Consider the following 24,199-nt stretch of genomic DNA (forward strand, 5'->3'; position numbering starts at 1 on the left):
GAAAAGGCAATGAAGAAAATGGACAAAAACTCAGAGAAACGTGGAACACCATTAAGTGCATTAAGTATGCATAATGGTAGTACTAGAGAGAGAGGGGAGACAGAAGGTAGGAAAAATATTCAAGAGATTGAATCAGTAATCAAAAAGCTACCCACTAAAAAAGCTCAGACCTAAATGGCTTCACCACTCAATTCTACCCAACACTTGAGGAACTGATACCAGTTCTTCACAAACTCTCCCCAAAAATAGAAAGGAAAACTTTCCATCACTTTCTCTGAGTTCAGTAATACCCTGATAACCAAAACCAGATGAAGACATCACAAGAAAACTACAGGCCAATATTTATGAATATGGATGCAAAATCCTTAATAGAATCCCAGCAAAATAAATCCAGAATTCAGAATGAGAAGGTAACAGACATTGCTCAGAAACATGAAAAAAACAAGCTACATTAATAACCCATAGTTGTCTGTGGAAAAGATTGTGATAAAAATATGCAATAGCCTGTCTAAGGCCTAGGAGGAAAAGCTGGGGAGAGTTTCTTTAGAAAATTAAAATCATTCAAAAGTATAATGGAGGCCAGGCTCAGTGACTCACACCTCTAATCCCACCACTTTGGGAGGCCAAGGCAGGAGGATTACCTGAGTTCAGAGGTTTGAGACTGGCCTGAGCAACATACCGAGACCTCATCTGTACTAAAAATTTTTTTTAATTATCCAGACATGGTGATGAACACCTATAGTCCCAGCCACTTGGAAGGCTATGATGGGAGGATCACTTGAGCCCAAGAGATCAATGCTGCAGGGAGCTAGAGACAGATTCTGTCTCAAAATAAAAAAAACAAAAACAGTATCATCTATATATGTATATGTGGGTATTTTAAAAATCACGTTTGCCTAGGCAAGATGAATGCTCAGGAACGACTTGAGGAGAGTATTAGCTTTCACCTCAGGCTAATCCCTAGGTTTAGGACAAGTCTAGTTCAGTGTTAAAGGAGGGCCCTAACACAGAGTCAATCTGCAAGGACTGGGAGAGGGCTGTTGCTTTTTAGTTCCTAGTACTCAAGGAAATATGTCAAAACATCAGCTGAACACTGTTTAAGGAAAAGAGACTTCAGTGACCATTTGCAACAAGGAATAATAGTCTTTGCAAAAAGAGTTTGGGGAATCACTAGCTGAGTAGACTACTACAGCATTCACAAACACACATACACAGCAAACTTTAGGGAGGAGAGTCTCAGAGTTGTCACATTATACTATTATATTATTCAAATGTTCAGTTAACAACAACGGTCACAAAGCATACAAAGAAACAGGAAACTGTCATTCATTTAATGAAATAATAAATGGACAAAAACTGTCCCTGGGAAAGTCTAGAACAGACTTATTATACAACGACTTTAAACCAACTATCTTAAATATGCTCAAAGAGCTAAAGGAAAACATGGACAAAGAACTAAAGGAAATCGGAAAACAATATATGAACAAAATGAGGATATGAGTGAAGAGAAACTGTAAAGAAGAATCAAAGAGAAGTTTTTGAGAAAAAGTACAATAACTGAGATTAAAAAAAAAAACTCAATAAGAGAGTACAACAGCAGCCATAAGCATAAAGATGAAAAAAAAAATCAGTGATCATGAAGACAAAACACTTGAAATTACTGCATCTGAGGAGCAGATAGAAAAACAAAGAATGAAGAATAGTTTAATAATGTTCCCAAAGTTCCCAGATTTGATGAAATACATGAATCCACAAATCCAAGATGCTCAATGAACTCTAAGTAGGATAAACTTTAACAGACCCACACCATGACACATTATAATTATACTGTTGAAAAACAAAGGAAAAGAATTTTGAAAGACACAAGAGAAGTGACTCATTACATACAAGTTATCCTCAATAAAATTAATTTTTCATCAGGAACTACTGATGCCATGGATTGAAATGGCATATTTAAAGTGATAAAAGATGGGGAAAAAGATCAACCAGGAATTCTATATACCGCAAAACTTTTGTTTTAAAAGAAGAAATTAAGACATTCCGGATAAACAAATGCTGAGAGAGTTCTTTACTACTAATCTTGCCCTACAACAAATGATAAAGGGAGTCCTTCAGGTTGAAATAAAAGAACGCTAGACAGTTAAAACCATATAGAGGAAAAAAGATCTCAAGTGGAAGTAAATGCATGTTCAAATATAAAAGCTAGTGTTCTGTTTTTGTTTGTAACTAATTTTTATTTCCTACAGCACTTAAAGTACAAATGCATGAAAAATAATTATAAATTGGCTGGGCATGGTGACTCACACCTATAATCCCAGCACTTTGGTAAGCAGATCACTCGAAGCCAGTAGTTGAGACCAGCCTGGGCAACATGGCAAAACCTGGTCTTGGCTAAGCGCAGTGGCTCACACCTGTAATCCCAGCACTTTGGGAGGCCAAGGCAGGCGGATCATGAAGTCAGGAGTTCAAGACCAGCCTGGCCAATATGGTGAAACCCCATCTCTACTAAAAATAAAAAAATTAGCCAGGCATGGTGGCATGCACCTGTATTCCCAGCTACTCAGGAGGCTGAGGCAAAAGAATCACTTGAACCCAGGAGGTGGAGGTTGCAGTGAGCTGAGATTGCGCCATTGCACTCCAGCCTGGGCAACAGAGCAAGACTCCATCTCAAAACAAAAAAAAAACCTCATCTCTACTAAAAATACAAAAATCAGCAGCACACTTGTAATCCCAGCTACTTGGGAGGCTGAGGGAGAAGAATCACTTCAGGAGGTAGAGGTTGCAGTGAGCCGAGATTATACCACTGCACTCCAGCCTGGGCAACAGAGCAAGACTCTGTCTCAAAATAATAGCGACTGTTACTATAAATCTGTTATTAGGCACACATGTAAGAAGATGTAACGTGACAATGTAAAAGTTGGGGAGGCAAAATTGATAGGAGCAATGTTTTTGTATCCTATTGAGGTTACGTTGGTAACTATTGTGATAGATACTATGATTTAGAATAGGAAATATATAGTTGGTTATCCTCCTCATTTTCTGGTACACAGTTCCTAAATCCTTTGAATTTCTTAAGTGGTAAATGTCTTTATATGCCAATGAGATGACTGGTCGCTGGGTGCACCTGGAAAGCCTCATGATGGGGGCTGATTGCCAAAAGAACCAACCCTTGTTTACAGGGTTGGAACTTTCAGCTCCACTCACTCCCTCAACATCCGGAGAAGACAGAGCAACTGAAATTTGAGATAGTTGCCAGTGGCCAGTATCATCAGTTGTGCCTATCTAATGAAGCCTCCATTTAAAACAAAAACAAAAAAAAGTACAGTTAAGGAAAACTGTAATGCTGAGGCGATGCATGCTTTGAAACCTTATTTGGCCTCTCATTATCTCATTCTTTGGGACGGGAAGCACTGAGGCTGGGGTCACATGGCTGGCCTAGGGAGAAGGTGACTGTTCTGTCCTCAGACTGACTGGGAAGGCTGAAAATAGTCATTTCTTAACTGTGTCTGTTAGGCAGGAGGGTCTCTGTAACACAGGGCCACTGACAAGTGAGAAGAAGTGAGGTCTCCGGGGGTGAGCCTTAGCAGGTCATTGCCTGTGTTTGGAGGACAGTTGAGGAACTCCAAAGGAAAGCTTTCCAGAGCTCTAGATTATTCCAGTTCTTACCATTGTTATAAGAGAAAACTGAAGTGTAGTCTTCTGATGAAAGTTTGAGTTTTCAACTCATTTCTGTGTTAGCATTCTGGATCCTAGTTCTCACCCAAATCAAGTGTCACTTTCCCCCTATATATTATGTGTGTTAATTTGGTCAATTATCTTGTAAAAGTCAGATGCCTGCCTGCTTGTTCTCACTCATTTGACCTATGTGATTAAACAAGTATTATGCACCAGGCACTGTGCCAGGTGTAGGGATAAAGTATGAATAAGACAAATAAGAAGTTTTTCGACAGATGAATCTTTGTTCAAAGGTAATAGCCGGGGCTGGGCACTGTAGCTCAGGCCTGTAGTCTCAGCACTTTGAGAGGCTAAGGCAGGCAGATCACCTGAGGTCAGGAGTTCGAGACCAGACTTGTCAAAATGGTGAAAACCTGTCTCCACTAAAAATTCCAAATTAGCTGTGTGTGGTGGCGCATGCCTGTAGCCCCAGCTCCTTGGAATCCTGGGGCAGGAGGATTGTTTGAACCTGGGAGGTGGAGATTGCAGTCAACCAAGATGGCACCACTGAACTCCAGCCTGGGTGACAGAGCAAGACTCTGCTTCAAAAAAAAAAAAAGTAATAGCAGGGCACAGTGGTTCAGACCTATGATACCAGCCCTTTGGGAGCCTGGACAATATAGCAAGACACTATCTCTATTAGGGAAAAAAAAAGGAAACATTGGTGTTGGCGGTCAGAACAGATGCGACTTTGGGGTAGTGTTGATAAGTGGAAGGAGCCATGAGGGGTTCTCCAGGGCTGATCGTGTTTTGCTTCATGATCCTGAGGCTGGTTCCACGGCTACGTTCACTTTGTGAAAATTCATTGAGCTGATCACCTATGATTTGTATATGTTTTTAGTAAGAATGTTATGCTTTGATAAAATTTACATTAGAAAACTATGATCCACAAATATGTCTTGAGACAGGCTCTTGTTATCACACAGGCTGGATTGTGGTGGCATGATCATAGCTCCCTGCAGCCTCAAATTCTTAGGCTCAAATAATCCCCCCACCTCAGCCTCCCAAGTAACTAGGACTATAGGGGCATGCCACTACTCCTGGCCCACAGACATTTATATTAAACACAGCTTTATTAAATTGGAATCCTCAGTAGTGCAATGAAATTTTCTTTTAAGGTTGAAACACATTGGAACTAAGTTAAAGCATCTTTTTTTCTAGTGTTTTATTTTTCCCAGAAATCCTGGCACCACTTTGCCTCCAAAAAGCCCTTTAGAAAGCAAAACCTCAGAATATTCAAGAAATAAAATACTTTGTTTTTGTGGGGTTTTGTTTTTGTTTTTGTTTTGTTTTGTTTTGAGACAGAGTTTCGCTCTTGTTACCCAGACTGGAGTACAATGGCGTGATTTCGGCTCACCTGCAACCTCTACCTCCTGGATTCAAGCAATTCTCCTGCCTCAGCCTCCCGAGTAGCTGGGACTACAGGCGCGCACCACCATGCCCAGCTAATTTTTGTATTTTTAGTAGAGACAGTGTTTCACCTTGTTGACCAGGATGGTCTCCATCTCTTGACCTCGTGATCCACCCGCCTCGGCCTCCAAAAGTGCTGGGATTATAGGCGTGAGCCACCGTGCCCAGCCTGTTTTTGTGTTTTTTAAAGTTAGGGAAAAACATGTAAGAGTACAATAGAAAATGAAGGCAGGGTCCTCTTTGACCCCAAGACACTCTCTAAATAGGAAATGCTCATTTCACCTTGCATTTTCCATTAGTCAAAAGATAGCAACAGCTTTCATCCATCCACAGCATGTTTATGTCATTTTAGTTTTTTTCATCCCTGTTGAGGATTTTTCTTTTAGGGTTTTTAAACAGGTTTGAGGTCAGAAAGGTCCAAGTTCAAATCATGTGATGATTTTTTTATTTTTAAGAGATGGGGATCTCACTTAATCACCCAGGCTGGAGTGTACTGGCAAAATCATAGCTCACTTCGGCGTCAAACTCCTGTGATCAAGTGATCCTCTCACCTCAGCCTCCTGCGTAGCTAGGACTACAGGTCAGGCACATGCCGCCATGCCTGGCTGTGTTGTTTTAGCCTTTCTTTTCTTTTCTTTTTTTTTGAGATGGAGTTTTGCTCTGTTGCCCAGGCTGGAGTGCAGTGGTACAATTGTAATTTCAGCTCACTGCAGCCTCCACTTCACAAGTTCAAGCAATTCTCATGCCTCAGTCTCCTGAGTAGCTGAAACTATAGGCATGTGCCACCATACCCATTAATTTTTGTATTTTTAGTGGAGATGGGGTTTCCCCATGTTGACCAGGCTGGTCTCAAACTTCTGACCTCAAGTGATCTGCCTGCCTCAGGCCCCCAAAGTGCTGGGATTACAGGCACATGCCACCATGCCTGGCTGTGTGGTTTTAGTCTTTTTAAATAAAAATTGTTTTAAGGTGTCAACATGGCTTAGGTTGTGGACTGCACATGAGCAGAATCTGCTCTGTGATATTTAACTTTGCTATGACCAGTTCAGGGCATTTAAATAGAATACAGCACCATGCTTCTGTATTCTTACTTAGCTCCTGAGGATAAATTGAGAAGTATGTATAGTGAAATGCCTTCCATGATTAACTTTTAAGTAATAAAGTCTGCAAAGACAGAGCCAAGGAAAGCACATGCAGATATCCAGCTTCATCCACAATCAATTAAACCACCAAGTATCAAGTGTTTATTCAACTTAAAAAACATATATAAACTTCAAAATTTACCAAAATGCATAAGGCAATAAGAGAAGAACCTGTCCCAGGTAGAGAGATGACTGACAGGCTCATGCTGTCTCCTTTTCTGACTTTACTAGTTGCACTGACACTTACTGATGTAGCCTTTATCAAGATTTGTTAAGCAAATATGGTGTGGCTTTCAATTCATTTCAGGTCCCTTAGAATCACCGAATAATTTATTTTCCAAAACTAGGCACTTTTGAAGATGAAAAGAGACACTAAAGATAATCAACAGGTTAACTGCATGAATAATATCATCTGAGCTGTTTCTAATGATTGATCTATGTAATAAAAAACAAATTCCTGTATACTCCAATCCTTGGAAGAAATTAAAGATCTCTACCAGCATTTGTCAAAGTCCCACAGTATGTACCATGAAATGCTCAGAGCAGTCAGCTCTGGATTCTCATGAGAGCACACAGTTTGTACAAAACTCCAGCTGTTTATAGTAGAGAAAGATATGGACAACAGGATTTTTCATTGTAACATTTTTATCTCACCATTCCCTTCCTGCAGGTCTTCTCATCACCCAGTGCTCTCAGGCTCTCTGGGTTGCTCTGCTCTTTCTATTTAACCTCTTATTGACTCCTTCTCTGCCTTCTTCCTCTTTCCCACCTGGCCTTCTAACAGCACTCACCTGTGCTGCATATTGTCCCTTACCAAGTGCTATTGTGTGTGAGAATCATCTGTTCAAAGGCACCAATTTCCTCCTTCCAACATACTTGCTAAGGAGAAGTCCATGATCCCCAAATCAACATTTCTGAAAAAGACACTGTTCTTTGACAAAAAACAAAGTTTCAGAATTTCTATATAGTCTTCTGTTTAGAACTGTTCTGGCTGAGTCTGTGGTGTATCAACTGTAAAATGCACTTACATTTTTTGCCAGGTCTACTTCCTGTTTAAGAAGGTGTAAGAGTGCATGCAGCCCCAGGGAAACTGCAAAGCATGAGGTTATAGATAGGAGAGCTGACAACTTCTAGCATTTACTTCCTGACATCATAGCCTGTGGCTTTAGAAGAAAAGTGACTACAGTTTTCAAACATGCATACACACACATACTCTCTCTTTCTTTTTCCTTCTGCTAAACATTAACTAAATCAAATACTCTCCGAGCAGAAATAAGAAAGCAAGCGCCAGGTCTCAAATATTGGGAAGACAAACCTACTTAACTTATTTGGCTTGAATAACTGTTCCATTTTACCAAGAGCAAATAATCATTTCTCCTTCTGACAGATATAAAGTTGATATTTTGGGACTGTATTGTGTTTCTGTTTCCTTTAGGAGAAATTTCCTGCTCATATGGATTGTCAGTAGCTTGGCAATCTCCAACTCACTTCTATTATTATAAAAAGGTAGAATTTGATTTTCTATTTTATAATAAATCTTTCAGAAAACCACTGCTTGTTTTTCATTCATCATGGAATCAAAAGATATGAGGTACAGAAGAGACTCTCAGACTTATTCCCCCTGTATGTCACAGCTGGAAAGACAGAGATCCAGAAAAATTACTTGACTTGCCTGAGCTCATATAGCTAGATGTGGACCCTCAAGAAAACACATTTTGTATAGATCTCTGTGAATCTGATGTCATCTCTAGGAAAACAGACTGCCTTTCTTCTTGGTAAGAGATCATTGCAGAAGCACAGCGTACATTGTAACGACTGTCCATCCATCAGTGAAAGTCCCTTTCATTTGCATGCTTGGCTCCTTTAACCTTCTCTTTAAATCACATTTATGCCTGTATAGTATCTCTTCTTTAGGTATTTTATTGGGACATTGGAAGAGTAAGAATTGGCATTTAGATTTTGAGGTGTCCTCTATGGCCCCATACATTTCTTCCTAAAGATTTGAAGTAACTGTATGTACTCGGAGCTACACCAGGATGTAGGGACAGAGAGCTGATTAAATAATCACATAAAATGCTACGGGCTAGTGGGGATTATCTACATGTAGGTAAATAATTTTAATTCAATGAGACAAGTACTTTAATAAAGATATACTTACTGATGCCATGGGAATCACAGTTCTCTGCCTCGTGGGACTTCTTTGTCTTTCTCATTCTGAGGAGTTGTCATTATCGTGATTTAAACTAAATTCAAAGCTACTAAATAAAAACCAGTCAGATTAAGTTTTTAGGACATAGGTTTATTTTTCTTAAGGCTAGAGGACTTACAATTGTCAACCAGATAATCTTTTAAAAAGTCCTTCAAGATGCATTAATAAAAATTTTGGTTTTGTGAGTCTGGGGCCTAGGCAGTATTCCTGCCCTGTAACTAATGTAATATTAAATTACCAAATTTATTTCCCTTCTTTTTGTTTAAATTGTCACGCATTTACATGAACAATTGCAGATCCTGGAAAAATATTAAAAATGATTAAAGAATGAAAAATAATAGGACTAAAATAGTGTCCCAAATCACTTTCAATAAAATACTAAACAAAATACAAGTCAATGAAATTCAGGTAAATTTAAATGATCACTACCATCAAGATAATTTTAATTATGCAAAGTACTTTGCTATTAGAATATCTCAATATATAAAATGTGATATAAATGGGTCTAATATGAAAACTTATATAAAAATCTCAAAAGATGCTGAAAAACCATCTGATAACTTTCAACACGGATTTTTTTCTTTTTTTTCCTCATGTCAGTTGAGTAATGTACAGATGTCATAGCAAGATTTGAGGGAGGCGCATCTCACACCTAAGGATCAAAACCCAGTCATCATGTTTATGAATCACAAAAGGATCTCAACGTCAATTTTTTGAGGGGAAAACATGTTAGAAAACTAGGAATAAATATGTAATTCTTCGACATGATTTCTAAAAACATTTATCTTAGTGGTTACACATTAGAAGCATGTATATTAAAATCAGAAACATGAAAATTACACACATTATTGCTATTACAATGTTATGGTAATAATTTTCTAGAAGTTATGGCTAATTCAGTAAGACATGAAACAAAAACAGAAGTCTAAGTGCTTTTCCATTGTAGCACTCACTACATTTGTAATTAAATAATAATTATATGATCACTTGTCATCACCCTTGTAAAAACACATGAACAGGAACTAGGTCTGTTTTATTTATTAAGGAATTGCAATGCCCAGAAAAATACCTTTTATAAGAAAATATGAAAAAGATATTTATTAGCTGAATGAAGCAGAACTTCAGGGTATGGCTTAGTAAGAAGGTTAGCAAATCCTCTCCCCAAAAGCAACTGTGAAGCTAAACAAAAATGACATAACAACTATATCTGTGCTCATATGTCTATGCTCTACCAAAAGCATAGCCAATTGGAGAAGCATTTGTTCTTAAAAACCTGTAGAACTGTGAAAGTTACTAGGAGCTTAGGGCATTCTTTACTGGGACAACTCCAAAGCTCCTGCCAGCCTGATTGCCAGGGATGTTTTATGAGAGTGGGACAGGCTGTGACAACTAGTCGTTGTGCTACCACGGTCATGCCGGGCACACTTGATGTGGAGAGCTGCACCATGCCCATGTGGCAATGTCAGTAAAAGTGACGGTCTCGGCAGAGGGCAGTGGAATAGACCAATGATTCTTCTAATCAGAGGTTTTTGTTGGGGCAAACATAAGATTGGCTAAGGCTATACACATCCATGACAGAAACCAAGATGGCCCAAGCCCTCTACATCCTACTGGCCAACACTGAGGCTGCACACAAACAGAAGACATGCAAAAAAGCCCGGTGGAAAGAAAAGTCTGGAGAAAAATTGAAAACAACCTGAAGTTTGTATGTGGTACTCTTCCCACACATAAATCCATCAACAGAAACCTTACTGGATTAAATGCTTTGAGTATGGCCTCTGCGCAATCATTGGCTGACCACTATGCTACACAGAAAATGATCCCTCTTAAGTCCAACATAAAAACAACAATAACTTAAAAAAAAAAAAAAAAAGGAACAGAGACAAGCAGCCATTGGGAGGGCCAGTTTTACAGATTTGGCCCACGCAAGCTACTCAACAAACAAACAAAACAACAAAAGCAAATGTCAGGAAAGAAAACCATGACCCAGAGTTGCTATATTATCAAAGTCTAATTTTCAATAAACAGCATTATGGGATATATGAAGAAATAAGTCTCATATTCAAGGGAGGGAGGAAAAAAGCAGTCAGTAGAAACTGAATCTGAGGGTCTCATTTGTATCCTCTGTCTTTTCCAGCTTTTCTCAATCTGACCTTGGCAAACCAGCCTTCTTTGGTTGGTAGAGTTAGTGTAGGAGAGAGAGGCACAGAGGAAAGAAGCAGGTTTCCATTCTTTTCTGCTTTGGGCCATGTCTCTGACCATGTCTGCTATAAGGTTTCAGGCTCACTGGAAAGCCCTAGCTGCTAATAACAGATTTTTCTTTTGTCCTTCTGGCCCTGGAGACGGAAGGGCTGCCTGAAGTTGCTACCCCTGGGTTTCCCCACTAACTCATTTGCTCCTTATCTCTTCTAATTCCTTTGTAGCAATCTTCCCCATATTCAATTCCTTCTCAACAGTCAACCAATCATTGATAGACATTTGTGCCATTTCCAGTCCCTTTCTATCTAAAAAATGCTTAAAGAATAGCCACTTGCATGCATATTTTTATATTTTTTTCGCAAGAGTCTATTTGGGATAGATTCTTAGAATTGAGATTGTTGATTCAAAGAGTAAATGCATATGTCTAAGCAGCTTAAAGAGGCATTGTTGTCATTTTTGAAGCCAAAAATTTCTTTAAATATGGTTTTCTTAAAAAGAAAATAATCAAGAGAGAGCTTTTGAAATCCCAAGACAAGTGAATCTCTTTGGGAAAAAAATTTAGTATTTGCTTATATACCTTATTTGCATATAAGGTATAGTGTATACACAAAACCCTTTGAAAGCACTCAAGAAACCTCCCAAATGTGTTGTTTCCCACTAAATTTCTCCCAAACCAGCTCTTACTTCTGAGCAGAAGATGTTCACAACATCCATTTGATCTCTGGAATTCACCCCCCACTCATCAGGATAAGTGAAACAAAAAGCCGGAGGACAAGAGAAGGCAGGCTTGCCTCCTGATTTGCCCAGACCAGCGCAGCAGCTCTGGTGCCACTGCCACACAGGATAAGAGAGGCAAATAGTTGGTTATTCTGGATGCAGGCAGGGAATTAAAAAAAGAGTTATTTTTTCCCCAGTGCTAATTATTTTTCACAGTGCTAATTATTAATTCCTTTGGAAATGTTACCCCTAGAAAACCTGGCCTGTGAAATGTCTTCAAACCTGACTGTCCAGAAGAAGTAACTTCCCATGCAGGTGGAGTGAAGAGAGGAGGGAGAAGCTTGCTCTTGATTCATCTTTAGTTAGAAGTGAGGAGGGTGCCTGGGGTAAGATGGAAAGGCCATTTTTTTGAAAGAAGCAGCCATGTGGGGCATTGCATATGCCTGGCACTATATAATTAGGGATATAGCATCTTTTAATGCATACTATATAGTCTGTTGCCCTGACTAATCAGAGTCTCTGAACCCCATTTAAGATGGAAAGTAGAATACTGAGTGAATTCTTATGTCAGAAGTTGGGTAAAGATAAGTCATGCCCTCTGATCCATTTAAAAATACTTAGCAGGTGATTCCAAAGACTGAGCTATGGAAGTCCTTAAGTTACTTATCCCAGGGGGATATGCAAAATAGAGACAAGAATTAAGGAAGTAGTTCTACAAGCCAGCAGAATTGCCCTGATTCTCCAGAGATGTTTCTGCACAGGGCATGGCCACAACCCTGGGGACTGTAGTCTTCCCTGTATCCCAATGGGGGTTAAAAAGAGAAAGAACAAAAACTGGGGGCAGGGGAAAGAGATTTTGGTTTCTAGGGTTATGGCACAGAAGCAATACTAAAGCCTTCTCCTGTCCATCCCCTTTTTCTCCACCCTAGGGATGAGTCCTAAATAAAGTTTAATCCAGAGGCATTTGGGATCATAATTCTAGTGAAGGAAGCTTCAAAGAGGGGAAGGGTCTCTGTATGAACATATCTGCTTTATTCAGTTCTTCTGCACCACACCGTTATTTTCTTAACACTGTAGAATTCTAGTTATTTTCTTTCAGCACTTAAAGACGTCACTCCATTATCTTCATTATCTTTTCTTTGCCTCGGCAGCTCACCAATGCCTTCAAACATTGATGCTTTTTGTATTTTATCTGGCTTTTCTTGTTTTCTTGGCAGGAGCATTGCTCTATAGGAAGCTACTCCATCAGAATTGTAAGTCAAAGCCCCCACTCTCAATTATTGAAAATGTATATGTGTTAATATCTAGTATTATAAATCCCTGTTCCAGTTTTATTTTTCAAAATTTATAAACTATTATTGCCTATTTACCCACAAGAACTTTAGAATCTCAGTATTGTACACTACCCCATTACTAATTTTACCAAATGTGTAAACCTATTTGGAGACAACTTTTATGATACTGAGTAGTCTGTATCCAGAAGCATGGTATCTATTTTTATTAAATTGTCTTTTTCTTTTGGATCTTTATTTCAGTTGGTCCTGAATATTTCAAATTCAGTTTAATCCTGCGTATTTCAGTGGTTTATGTCAGTGGACTCTTTTTACCATTTTATGTTCTGCGTTGTTGAACATATGTAAAATCTTTAATGTTGTATATGCCATTTTAAACTCATTATCTTAGTAAATTTTTATTAGCACATTTTCTTTGGTTTTCTAGGCAAAGAGCACAGTGAAATCATAATTTTGTTGTGTCATTTTCAGTAGTTATCCAGCTTAATTATTTCCATGGCTTGTTTTTTTCTACACCTTTCAGAACAGTGTTAAACCACAGTGGTCACAGTGGTTATGCTCCTTCTGCTGTTTAATGGGAATCCTCTAGGATCTATGATAGTATGTGCATGTTTTTCATGTTAAACAAATAAAATTACCATCGTATTTCTAAAAAAAATTCTGTCCAGAACTAATATTAAATTACAGATGCTTCTTGAACAAGGCTGGGGTTAGGAATGCCATCCCCCCATGCCATCTCAAAATCACATATAACTTTTGACTCCCCTAAAACTTAACTACTAATAGCCTACTGTTGACTGTAAGCCTTACCAATAACATAGTCAATTACAACATATTTTGTATGTTATATATATTGTATTCTTGCAATAAAGTAAGCTAGAGAAAATAAAATGTTATTAGGAAAATTATAAAAAAGAGAATGCATTTACTATTCATTAAGGGGAAATGGATCATTATAAATAACTTCATTCTCATCAACTTTACACTGAATAGGTTGAGGAGAAGGAAGAAGAGGTGTTGATCTTGCTCAAGAGTAGCAGGGGTGGAAGAAAATCTATGTATAAATGAACTTGTACCGTTCAAACATGTAAATTGGGTAAATTGTATACGGATGAGTACAAGGGTAACTTGCTTATGGATATCTATTTAACATATATTTAAATATGAGTTTTACACAATGAGATGTCACCTCACATCTGTTAGAACGGCTACTATATACACACACACACACAAAAGATAACAAGTGTTGGTGAGGATGTGGAGGAAAGGAAATCTTTGTGTGAAAATGGAAATTGTTATAGCTACTAAGGAAAACACTATGGAGGTTCCTCACAAAATTAAAAATAGAAACACCATATAATCCTGCAATCTCACTTCTGGGTATATATCCGAAGAAGTTGAAGTCAGGATTTCAAAAAAAATCTCCATTCCAATGTTTATTCCCACATTATTTAAAATAGCCAAGATATGGAAGCAGTCTAAATGTCCAAAAACAGATGAATGGATAAAGAAAATGTGGTGTATAAATATATATATATATATATATATATACACACACACACACATATATACACATACATACGTGTGTGTGTGTATACACACACACTCTGTGATGCTATGGTCTGAATATTTGTGTGCCCCAAAATTCATATATTGAAATCCTAACTCCCAAGGAGATGGTATTAGAAGGTGGGAAGTTTTGGAGGTCATCAAATCATGAGGTCAGACTCCTTCTAAGTAGGATTAGTGTTCCTATAAAAGAGACCCCAGAGAAATTATCACCCTTCTGCTCCTGAGGTTACAATGAAAAGGTGACACTTAACCAGACATCAGATTTGCTAAACTGTATGAATTAAATTCCCATTGTTTATAAGCCACACAGCCTATAGGTATTTTGTTATAACAGTTCAAACAGACTGAGTCAGTGATATAATTCAGCCTTAAAAAGAAGGAAATCTTTTTATTTACAACAACACAGATGAACCTGGAGGACATTATGCTAAGTGAAATTAGCTAGACCCAGAACAAATACTACATGATATCACTTATTTGATGAATCTAAAATGGTCAAACTCATAGAAGCAGAGAGCAGAATGGTGGTCCCCAGGGGCTGGGAAGAGGGGGAAGTTAGGAGGTATTAGTCCAAGGATACAAGGTATTCCTTGTATGAGGTGAATAAGTCCTAGACTTGTTCAGAGGTAAACGTCTGAAAAGGTGATAGTTGAGATCTGAAAGAGATTAGAAGTCAAAGAAGAGCTTTCAAGACAGGAAATATTATTCGTAAAGAGCCAGTGGCCTGTGGGATGTATCTCTTTCAGGGAAAGAAAAAACAGAGTAGTGTGAAGTGAGGCTGGTGAGGTAGTAAGAGACCAGATCACACAGGGCCTTGGAGTTTTATCTTTATTTTAAGTGCCATCAGAAACTATTGAAATACTTAAGCCACTTCAGATGATCAGCTTTACATTTTCAGATTCAGTTTAGATGTAATACGGACAATTGAAGGACGCAAGAGTGGTTGAGAGTAATGAAGTAATGGAAACAAGAAATGTTGGGAAGTGTTTATGGAGACAGGGAGACATAAATAGATTCAAGGGATATTTAGGAAATAAAATGGGTAGGATCTGTGGGGTAGGGGGAAGGAATAGCCAGAGATGACTTGTAGGTTTCTGAATTGCATGGCTCGATGGATGTCATCCACTGAATTAGGAAAATATAGAAGTTCGGTTTTGTACATGATGAGTTATAGGTGCCTTTGAGGCATTTAGGAGGTGTAAAACAGGACATAGTGATCTGGATGACAAAGTCAAGGCCTAGGGTAGAGATAAAAATCAGGGAGTCATCTATGAATAAGTAATTATTAAAGCTATGTACATAAATGAATGAAGAAGCCATAGGATAGAGTCTTGGATACTTAATAGCCAGGTTAGAAGATAAACCTACAAAGAAAATCCAGAAGGAGGCTCCAGAAAGGGAGGGAAGCCAGATGATTACTATGTCTTAGAAGTTAAGGTAAACATGTTTTTCCAGAAAAAAAACTGACCAAAAGGCTGGGCCCCAGGGCTCATGCCTGTAATCCCAGCACTTTGAGAGGCTGAGGTGGGCAGATCACCTGAGGTCAGGAGTTAAAGACCAGCCTGACCAACATGGAGAAATCCTGCCTGTCTCTACTAAAATTATAAAATTAGCCAGGTGTGGTGGTGCATGCCTGTAATCCCAGATATTTGGGAGACTGAGGCAGAAGAATCACTTGCAACTGGGCAGTAGAGGTTGCGGTGAGCTGAGATTATGCCATTGCACTCCAGCCTAGGCAACAAACAAAACAAAACAAAAAAACAAAAACAAAAAATGACCAAAAGTGTCAGTTGTTATTGAGAAATTAAGTAAGGCAGTACTGGAAAACATTCTTTTGAATTATCAACCTGAAGATAATTTCCCATTCTTTTTTGTTTGTTTGTTTGTTTTTTAAACAGAGTCTTGCCCAGGCTGGAGTGCAGAGATGTGATCTCGGCTCACTGCAACCTCCGACTCCCAGGTTCAAGTGATTCTCCTGCCTCAGTCTCCTGAGTAGCTGGGACTACAGGCGTGTGCCACCATGCCTGGCTGATTTTTTTTGTATGTTTAGTAGAGACGGTGTTTCACCATGTTAGCCAGGATGTTCTTGATCTCCTGACCTTGTGATCCGCCCACCTCAGCCTCCCAAAGTGCTGGGATTACAGGCATGAGCCACCACGCCCGACCCTTCTTTAAAGGAAACCTTACCTAGAAGACCAGTATATAAACACATTAAAAATTTTTTTTTTTACTTTTAATTTTTGTGGGCACATGGTGTATATAAAAAGATTTTTTTTTAAGTTGCTCTAGTTGAAGTGGGGGTGGAGTAGCTATATCCTGTGTATTTATTTTTTTATTTTTTTATTTTAAAAAAATTTTTATATTTAAAAAATATGGAATGCTTCACGAATTTGCATGTCATCCTTGCACATGGGCCATGCTAATCTTCTCTGTATCGTTCCGGTTTTAGTGTATGTGCTGCTAAAGCGAGCACTATCCTGTGTATTTCATACCCTATTTATTGGATCACAGTTTGAAACCTTCTGAAAAGTCAAATTCATCTTTTTATGGTAGGGGAAACTCAATAGTTGAGGTAAAAGGATTTGTTCAACATTATAGAGTTATTTAATGTTAGGGTCTACGTTGGAACTTAGTTCTGATTTCTAGGCTAGTACTTTTTTAAAATAATTAGTGTTGGCTGGGCGCGGTGGCTCACGACTGTAATCCTAGCACTCTGGGAGGCCGAGGTGGGTGGATCACCTGAGGTCAGGAGTTCAAGACCAGCCTGGCCATCATGGTGAAACCCCATCTTAAAATAATAATAATAATTAGTGTCTTCTCTACTTTTCATGATGTGTGAGTTTGAAATGTGGTTTAATTGTTTGAAACAGAAACTGCTGCAGGTGGAACTTGTCTATGTAGTGGAAAGACTATCTGGATGAATACAAATAACTTTACAATTTTCCCCTAGAGGAAAAGATGCTAGAACCAGAGGAGAATGGCATGATTAACGTACCAGATTATGAGCATGCAGAAGATGAAATTTTTCCTCCTTTCCCACCTTCAGCCTCTCCAGAGAGACAAAATGGTGAAAGAGCTGAGCCTGATGAAGGTGTGTATAAAGAGTTTTTAAAAGGAGGCTGTGGTAAAAGGTATTTGAGGAGAAAAAAATTTTAAAAGAGAGGCTGGGCACAGTGGCTCCTGCCTGTAATCCCACCACTTTGGGAGGCTGAGGCAGAGGGATGGCTTGAGCCCAGGAGTTCGAGACCAGCCCAGGCTGGAATGCAATGGTGTGATCTCGCGTCACTGTAACCTCTGCCTTGCAGGTTCACGTGATTCTCCTGCCTCAGCCTCCTGAGCAGCTGGAATTAAAGGCGCGTGCCACCACACTTGGCTAAGTTTTGTATTTTTAGTAGAGACAGGGTTTCACCATATTGGCCAGGATGGTCTGGAACACCTGACCTCGTGATCTGCCTGCCTCGGCCTCTCAGAGTGCTGGGATTACAGACATGAGCCACCGTGCTTGGCCGAGTTCTTATATTTCTAAAAACTTTTTTTTAGTTCAGCAGAATATATTTTGTCTTATGGTCTTCATTTAGACCAAACTCTAGAAAACTTGAAATTAAAAACGTATTTTTATTCACAGATTAATTTCAGAGAGAGGACTTCCAGCCTTAAGGCATGTCTTTGATAAGGCAAAATTCAAAGGTAAAGGTCATGAGGTAAGAAATGTCTGATTTTTATGTTAGACCTTTGTTTTTTAAAATAGCAATAAAAATGTGGACCCATTATCATGTTCTTGGAACTCTCAGAATGCTTTAAGATACTATTCTTAATCATTGTATTTCTTGAGAAACAGTTGTGACGTACCAGAAAGGGAACTGTTGGAAGAATCAGAAATCATGTCTTGCGTAGTCTCATTTTTTTGCTACTTAAACCTTGGTTATAGGAAAATCACACCTGTGTCTCTAAGTCTCAGTTTTTACTTTATAATTTAGAGGAATAACATTTATTTTGTCTCCCTCAAAGATTTTAAATTTCATGAGGGCAAGGACTCTGCCTGTATTGATCACTTATATATCCCCAAGATGTGGCACACTGCCTGGTTCATAACAGGTATCAGTAAAGTGTTGTAAAATGAATACATTTAATAACTGTCAATCACTGTACAAACTCACATTTTGAAATCTATTTTTGAATTATGTAGGAGTGTAGGTATAATTTTTAGCAGATGATAGTATATTTTTAAAGAGTTTTGTAGTTCTTCAAGTGTTTCATATATATTCTTTAGTTTTCAGCCTGTGGTGTAGGTGTTGCTCCTGTGTTGCTATGCAGTGGGGAGAAGGAAGTGTTAAAGTAGAGTTTTTTGGGGGTCTTTTTGAATTTTAAAAATTATTTATTATTTTATTCATTTATTTTTTGTTTTGAGAGTCTCACTCTGTTAACCAGGCTGGAGTCCAGTGGCATGATCTCAGCTCACTGCAACCTCTGCCTCCCAGGTTCAAGTGATTCTCCTGCCTCAGCCTCCCAGGTAGCTGGGTTTACAGGCACCCGCCACCATATGCTGGGAATACAGGCATGAGCCACTGCTCCTGACCAAGCATTTTGTCTTTCTTTCTTTCTTTTTTTTTTTTCTTTTGAGACGGAGTTTTGCTCTTGTTACCCAGGCTGGAGTGCAATGGCACAATCTCGGCTCACCGCAACCTCCGCCTCCTGGGTTCAGGCAATTCTCCTGCCTCAGCCTCCCGAGCAGCTGGGATTACAGGGAAGCGCCACCATGCCCAGCTAATTTTTTTTTTTTTTTTTTTTTTTTTTGTATTTTTAGTAGAGACGGGGTTTCACCATGTTGACCAGGATGGTCTCGATCTCTTGACCTCGTGATCCACCCGCCTCAGCCTCCCAAAGTGCTGGGATTACAGGCTTGAGCCACCATGCCCAGCCCGCATTTTGTCTTTCTTCAGTGTGTGATGGTGGGCTCTCAGAGAGTTTAGTCTTCTATACTTTTCCTTTGAGTATTATCACTGTTTTCTCACAATGTTGAATACTTAACTGTTTTTTTCTCCATATATGATTACTCATCACAGCTTCACCTAAGACTGGTATATTTGAAAATTTGGGATTACTGATGTTGCAATTTTCAGCAGCTTATAATTGTTCTTAGGCTTAAGTTTCACAAATGGATCAGATACTGCAGTGTCTATCTTTGCACGGGAATGTGAGAATTTTGAAAGACCAGCCAGCCAACAAATTTTCAAAAACAAAGCTCATGTTGACACTTTCCAAATAAACCTCTTGGCTGAACCAAGTGTAGCCATTCACAAAGACCCAAGGAAACATCCTGATATAAGATGATACTTTGTTACACGTCTCAGATGTTAAAGGACAATGCCTGCTACAAATGATACACACATCAGAGCAGGTGTTCTTGCACTCAGGGCTAGCAGAACAACTAAGTGCACATGACCCCAGAACAGATCAGCTCAGCTCTAACAGTACCTACTCCAACTTCACAGGCTGAATACTTGAAAGCTGTGTGTAAGGGTGTGAGGAGCACATTCCACATTAAATGCAGCCGTGGAGATATTCCTTCTTCATAGGTTTTGTCTTGCCCAGCCTTTTCAGTGATATTCATAAAAGGCTGTGAGAATGAGATGGAAATCAACTGCACTTACTCTATTAGCTTCGGGATAGGAATCTTCCACAGCAGCATCTCAATCTGCTCTTACAAGGGGTTTTGTGTCCCAGCTACTCAAGAGGCTGAGGCAGGAGAATTGCTTGAACCCAGGAGGTGGAGGCTGCAGTGAGCTGAGATCGCACCATTGCACTCCATCCATCCTGGGCAACAAGAGCAAAAAACTCCATCTCTAAATAAAAATAAAATAAAATAGAGAAAACCAATCCTGCCCAGTGCTTTTCAAGTGCCCACTAGCCCAAAAAGTTAGAACAGTATCTATTTCAGGTATCTTGAGGCAGCAGTCATTAAGAATCCCACAAGTCTGCTCCAACATCTTGAATCTCCTGGAGTGGCTGAAGTACAAGACCACTCCAGAGGAAGAGTTGCCAGAGCTCCACTCCAGAGGAAGAGCTGTCTAAATGCGCTGCTCAGCATGGCTCCTGGCTCTCCCAGGTCCAATCCCATAGGACAGAATCTGTGCTGCTTATTTGCCGCATAGATCGCCAGCTGCTGCCTCTTCTAACAAAAGCTTTCCTTTTCCTTCACCCTGTTAAAGAACTTGGAGAAAGGAACTTTTCTGAGCTAGCAACTTTGTAGCCCAATATTTTCAAGCAAAAGCTAAAAAGATAGTGCAGGCTATGTTTGTTTGTTTTTTTTTTTTAATATATTCTGAGTCAGAATTTTGAAACACAATATTGAACAAGGTGCCATATCAAATTTTCCATTCCTGAATACCTAACTCAGTCAGAGCCAGTTTATATGGCACCTAGGTGTGAGTTAGGGAAAGGGGTCCCCCGGGGCAGGCAGCCCCACTGGCGTGTGGTTCGGTGACGAGACCCTGACTCACCTCTTCCTGCAGGAGAGCATGGCTTCCACTCTGCCCAGGCACACAGCTTGGGAGGAAGAGCATCAAGGCTGACTCCCGTTTACTCTCTCAACTGTGGCCCTGGCGCAGCATGACTCATGTCATAGCCATTCTCTAAGAAACCTGTTGTTTACAATAAATTGCCTGAAGTCATATCAAGTTATTGAAGTAAGGATTCCAATGCCAGGAACCAGGAAAAGCCAAACAATTGACCTTAGGTCCCTTTGCAGCTGCTAGTTGAAATGGATGAAAAACCTGTGGTCCAAATAACAGCTGATGAAGGAAGTGGCAATTTTAGTAGGTGGGGAACATGGTACCCAACATAGTTTCATAGAGTTATTTTTATCCAAGAGACTGGAAATGTTCATTTCCTTTAGAAGAGCTTAGCTGGGATGGTCACTAAGCTTTGTCAATACAAATGGAAACTATTTCTACAGATCACCCATTAAACATTTTTGGACTGCCTGAATGTCTGAGACAATTATTAACAAATTCTAGACCCTGGTCCAATGACACCTGTCCTGATCATTAGTCATTAGTGGGTACTACAGAGTTGAACCTATGTAGGTTGCTGCTACTGCAGTTGAGGTCCAAAGGCCCAGATGATGCCAGACCTAGGTTACAGACAGCCTGTGTGTAACCCAATGCCTTGCTCATCAAGGATGTCTTTGCACTGTGGATGCACATCCTCTAGAACTAGCAGATACTTATTTACTTATCTATAGTCAACACCCCTTGAAAGGGACTCACGAGCCGTGAGGACTTACTGTGGCCTCTTACCACTGCTGAACTGGCTGGCCCTTAATATGCCTACACCCACTCATGTATCTTCATGAAAGAGGGTCTTTCTGCTCAACAGAATATGGTTAAGTAAGTGGGGAGGGTGTTTTCTATGGAAAAGGTTGCTGTGATTTGATGTGAGTGGCTTCTCTTGTCTTCCATTGCTATAGCTGAGAACTAAAGCAAGTTTTTTTAGGTGCTAAAGGATGAGGAGGGATATGATAGTTAAAATGTTTTATAAATAGCTTTGTAATATAAACCAAAAGTAAAATTCTAAGCCCCCCAACTGGCTGAATGGACTACTGTTTCTGCCTAGGGACTTCCAAAGAAACCTGAAAAACTGGAAAACTGAAAAACTGATTCAGGCCATGCTGGGAAGGTGAGGTTGGACATGCTCATTACACCCTCCTCCCTGGGGAGTTCAGGCACTACTGACCAGAATTAACATTAAAACAGAGACCTTAAGACTGACAGAACAGACTCCCCATAGCAATAAGATACCAAATCTACCCTGACCCCAGCATCACATGACAGACAACAGGTCCTGAATGGAATCAAAATATTTTTCCCAAAAAACTATTTCTTTGACATATTTTACAATGGCCCTGCACAGTTGTGTGGTGTGGGGAAATTTTGCATTATTCAGAGAATCTTATTCTCTCATTAGGTCTTTTCCAGAGACTCTGGCACCTTTTAAAGGTCTGAAAATGAACATTTGCCATCTATTATCTCTAGGGGCAGCCACCCATGAGACTTCATCTGCATAATAAGAACCTTGGTCTCACAACTCCTTATCTTTTTTTCTTTTTCTCTTTTTTTTTTTTTTTTGAGACGGAGTTTCGCTCTTGTTACCCAGGCTGGAGTGCAATGGCGCGATCTCGGCTCACCACAACCTCTGCCTCCAGGGTTCAGGCAATTCTCCTGCCTCAGCCTCCTGAGTAGCTGGGATTATAGGCATCCACCACCATGCCCAGCTAATTTTTTGTATTTTTTTTTAGTAGAGACGGGGTTTCATCATGTTGACCAGGATGGTCTCGATCTCATGACCTCGTGATCCACCCGCCTCGGCCTCCCAAAGTGCTGGGATTACAGGCTTAAGCCACAACTCCTTATCTTAAACCAGACATTCCTCTCTATTGACTCCAGGACTTTAGATAATAACTTAATTCTTCTAACAAACTGCCAATCAGAAAATCTTTGAATCCAGCTATGACCTGTAAGCCCCCACTTAGAGTTGTCCCACCATTCTGGACCAAACCAATGAATACCCCACATGCATTAACTAATGTCTTATGTCTCCATAAAACATGAAACCAAGCTATAACTCAATCACTCTGGACACATGTTCACAGGATTACCTGTGGTTGTGTCATAAGACATGATCCTCACATAGGGTTCAGAGTAAGTTTCCTTAAATACTTTACAGTTTGACTTTTTTTAACAGCAGTCAAAGAGTGTCTAAGTATAGAGTGTTTAAGTGTTTTACAGCTGCCCTGGGGCAGCTCTGCGCTTCTCTCTGGGAAGACCTGCAAGTCTGCACTGACCCCTGACCAAGATAAGGATAGGCAAGTTAATTGGTAATTTGTATGCTGCTTAAAGTTCACAATTTGCCTGGCAGCACCTGGGCCAGGTTATTAACCAGATGGCTTGCACCTGGCAAAACCGGTTAGCCAGACTGGCCTGGCTATGTGACAAGATGGTGTGAATCCAAAAGTATCTGAGACAGGTCTTAATCCATTTAGAAAGTTTATTTTTCCAAGGTTAAGGAAATGCTCATAACACAGCCTCGGGAGATCCTGATGACATGTGCTCAAGGTGGTCAGGGTACAGTTTGGTTTTACACTGTAGAGAGACATGAGACATGAATCAATATGTGTAAGATGTACGTTGCTTTACCATTCAAAGCAAGGGCTACCAGGTCTCAGGTGAGCAGAGGGATGACCTTGAGTTCCTGCAACTGCAAAGATAAGCTCACAATTTACATTGCCAGGGTGAAATTCAACACAACTGTTTTAGGCCAAAGATTGTGAGGCCCACAGAAAATTTCCTCACGGGCCAATTGTGACAGGGGCATGTAGCTTTATCTTTGTATCTATCTTATTTAGGAATAAAATGGGAGGCAGGTTTGCCTAACACAGTTCTCAGCTTGACTTTTGTCTTTGCCTTAGTGATTTTGGACTCCTGAGATTTATTTTCCTTTCACAAGGGCATGAGAGACTTTGCTTGAAACTTTTGGAACTCTCCTGAAACTAAGATTCCTCCTACCACTGGTGGGGCTTCCCAGTCCAGAGAAGGCGTGTTCTCTGTAAATCAGAAAGGGCCCTGGGAGCTCACCTGGAGGGCTCTGCCCAATTCTCAGCACCCTCTTTTCCCTGCTGTGCCAGCTCCAGAGCCTTCAGAGCAAGCCGCATGTGAGTGTATTCTGTGCAATCTTATAAGTCCTCTCCTATATTTTTTAAGAGAGTTTATTTTTAAAGCAGTTTTGGTTTTGAGGAAGGAGACCCCTTCCTCTTAAGCTTCTAAGACCACTTCCCATTAGCCTTCTACATTGCATTCCAAAAGGAGAAGTAACAGTTGAAAATAGAAGCACAAAATCAGTGGAAGAGACAGAACTGGTGCCACTAGCCAGACCTGGAGGTTAATGAT

The 24,199-nt window shown here is 39.8% G+C and overlaps 1 protein-coding gene and 2 non-coding genes across 3 annotated transcripts in view; 1 reads left to right on the forward strand and 2 right to left on the reverse strand.

The window, feature by feature from the left end:
- LOC100407488 (structural maintenance of chromosomes flexible hinge domain-containing protein 1-like) overlaps positions 1–24,199 on the forward strand; it is a gene marked incomplete at its 5' end in the record, with an annotated part of 94,304 nt that overhangs the window by 69,764 nt on the left and 341 nt on the right. Inside the window, 2 exon segments of the mRNA XM_078346876.1 lie at positions 17,206–17,346; positions 22,998–23,118. Coding sequence (XP_078203002.1) covers positions 17,206–17,346; positions 22,998–23,118 — 262 coding nt within the window.
- Positions 9,070–9,173, reverse strand: LOC118147076 (small nucleolar RNA U13). Its single transcript, XR_004733246.1, has one exon. It is a non-coding gene; the product is annotated as a small nucleolar RNA U13 (small nucleolar RNA).
- Positions 16,622–16,728, reverse strand: LOC118146991 (U6 spliceosomal RNA). The gene has a single exon (XR_004733174.1). It is a non-coding gene; the product is annotated as a U6 spliceosomal RNA (small nuclear RNA).

The sequence above is a fragment of the Callithrix jacchus genome, chromosome 13, assembly GCF_049354715.1.
Source record: "Callithrix jacchus isolate 240 chromosome 13, calJac240_pri, whole genome shotgun sequence".
Classification (NCBI taxonomy): Eukaryota; Metazoa; Chordata; class Mammalia; order Primates; family Cebidae; genus Callithrix; species Callithrix jacchus.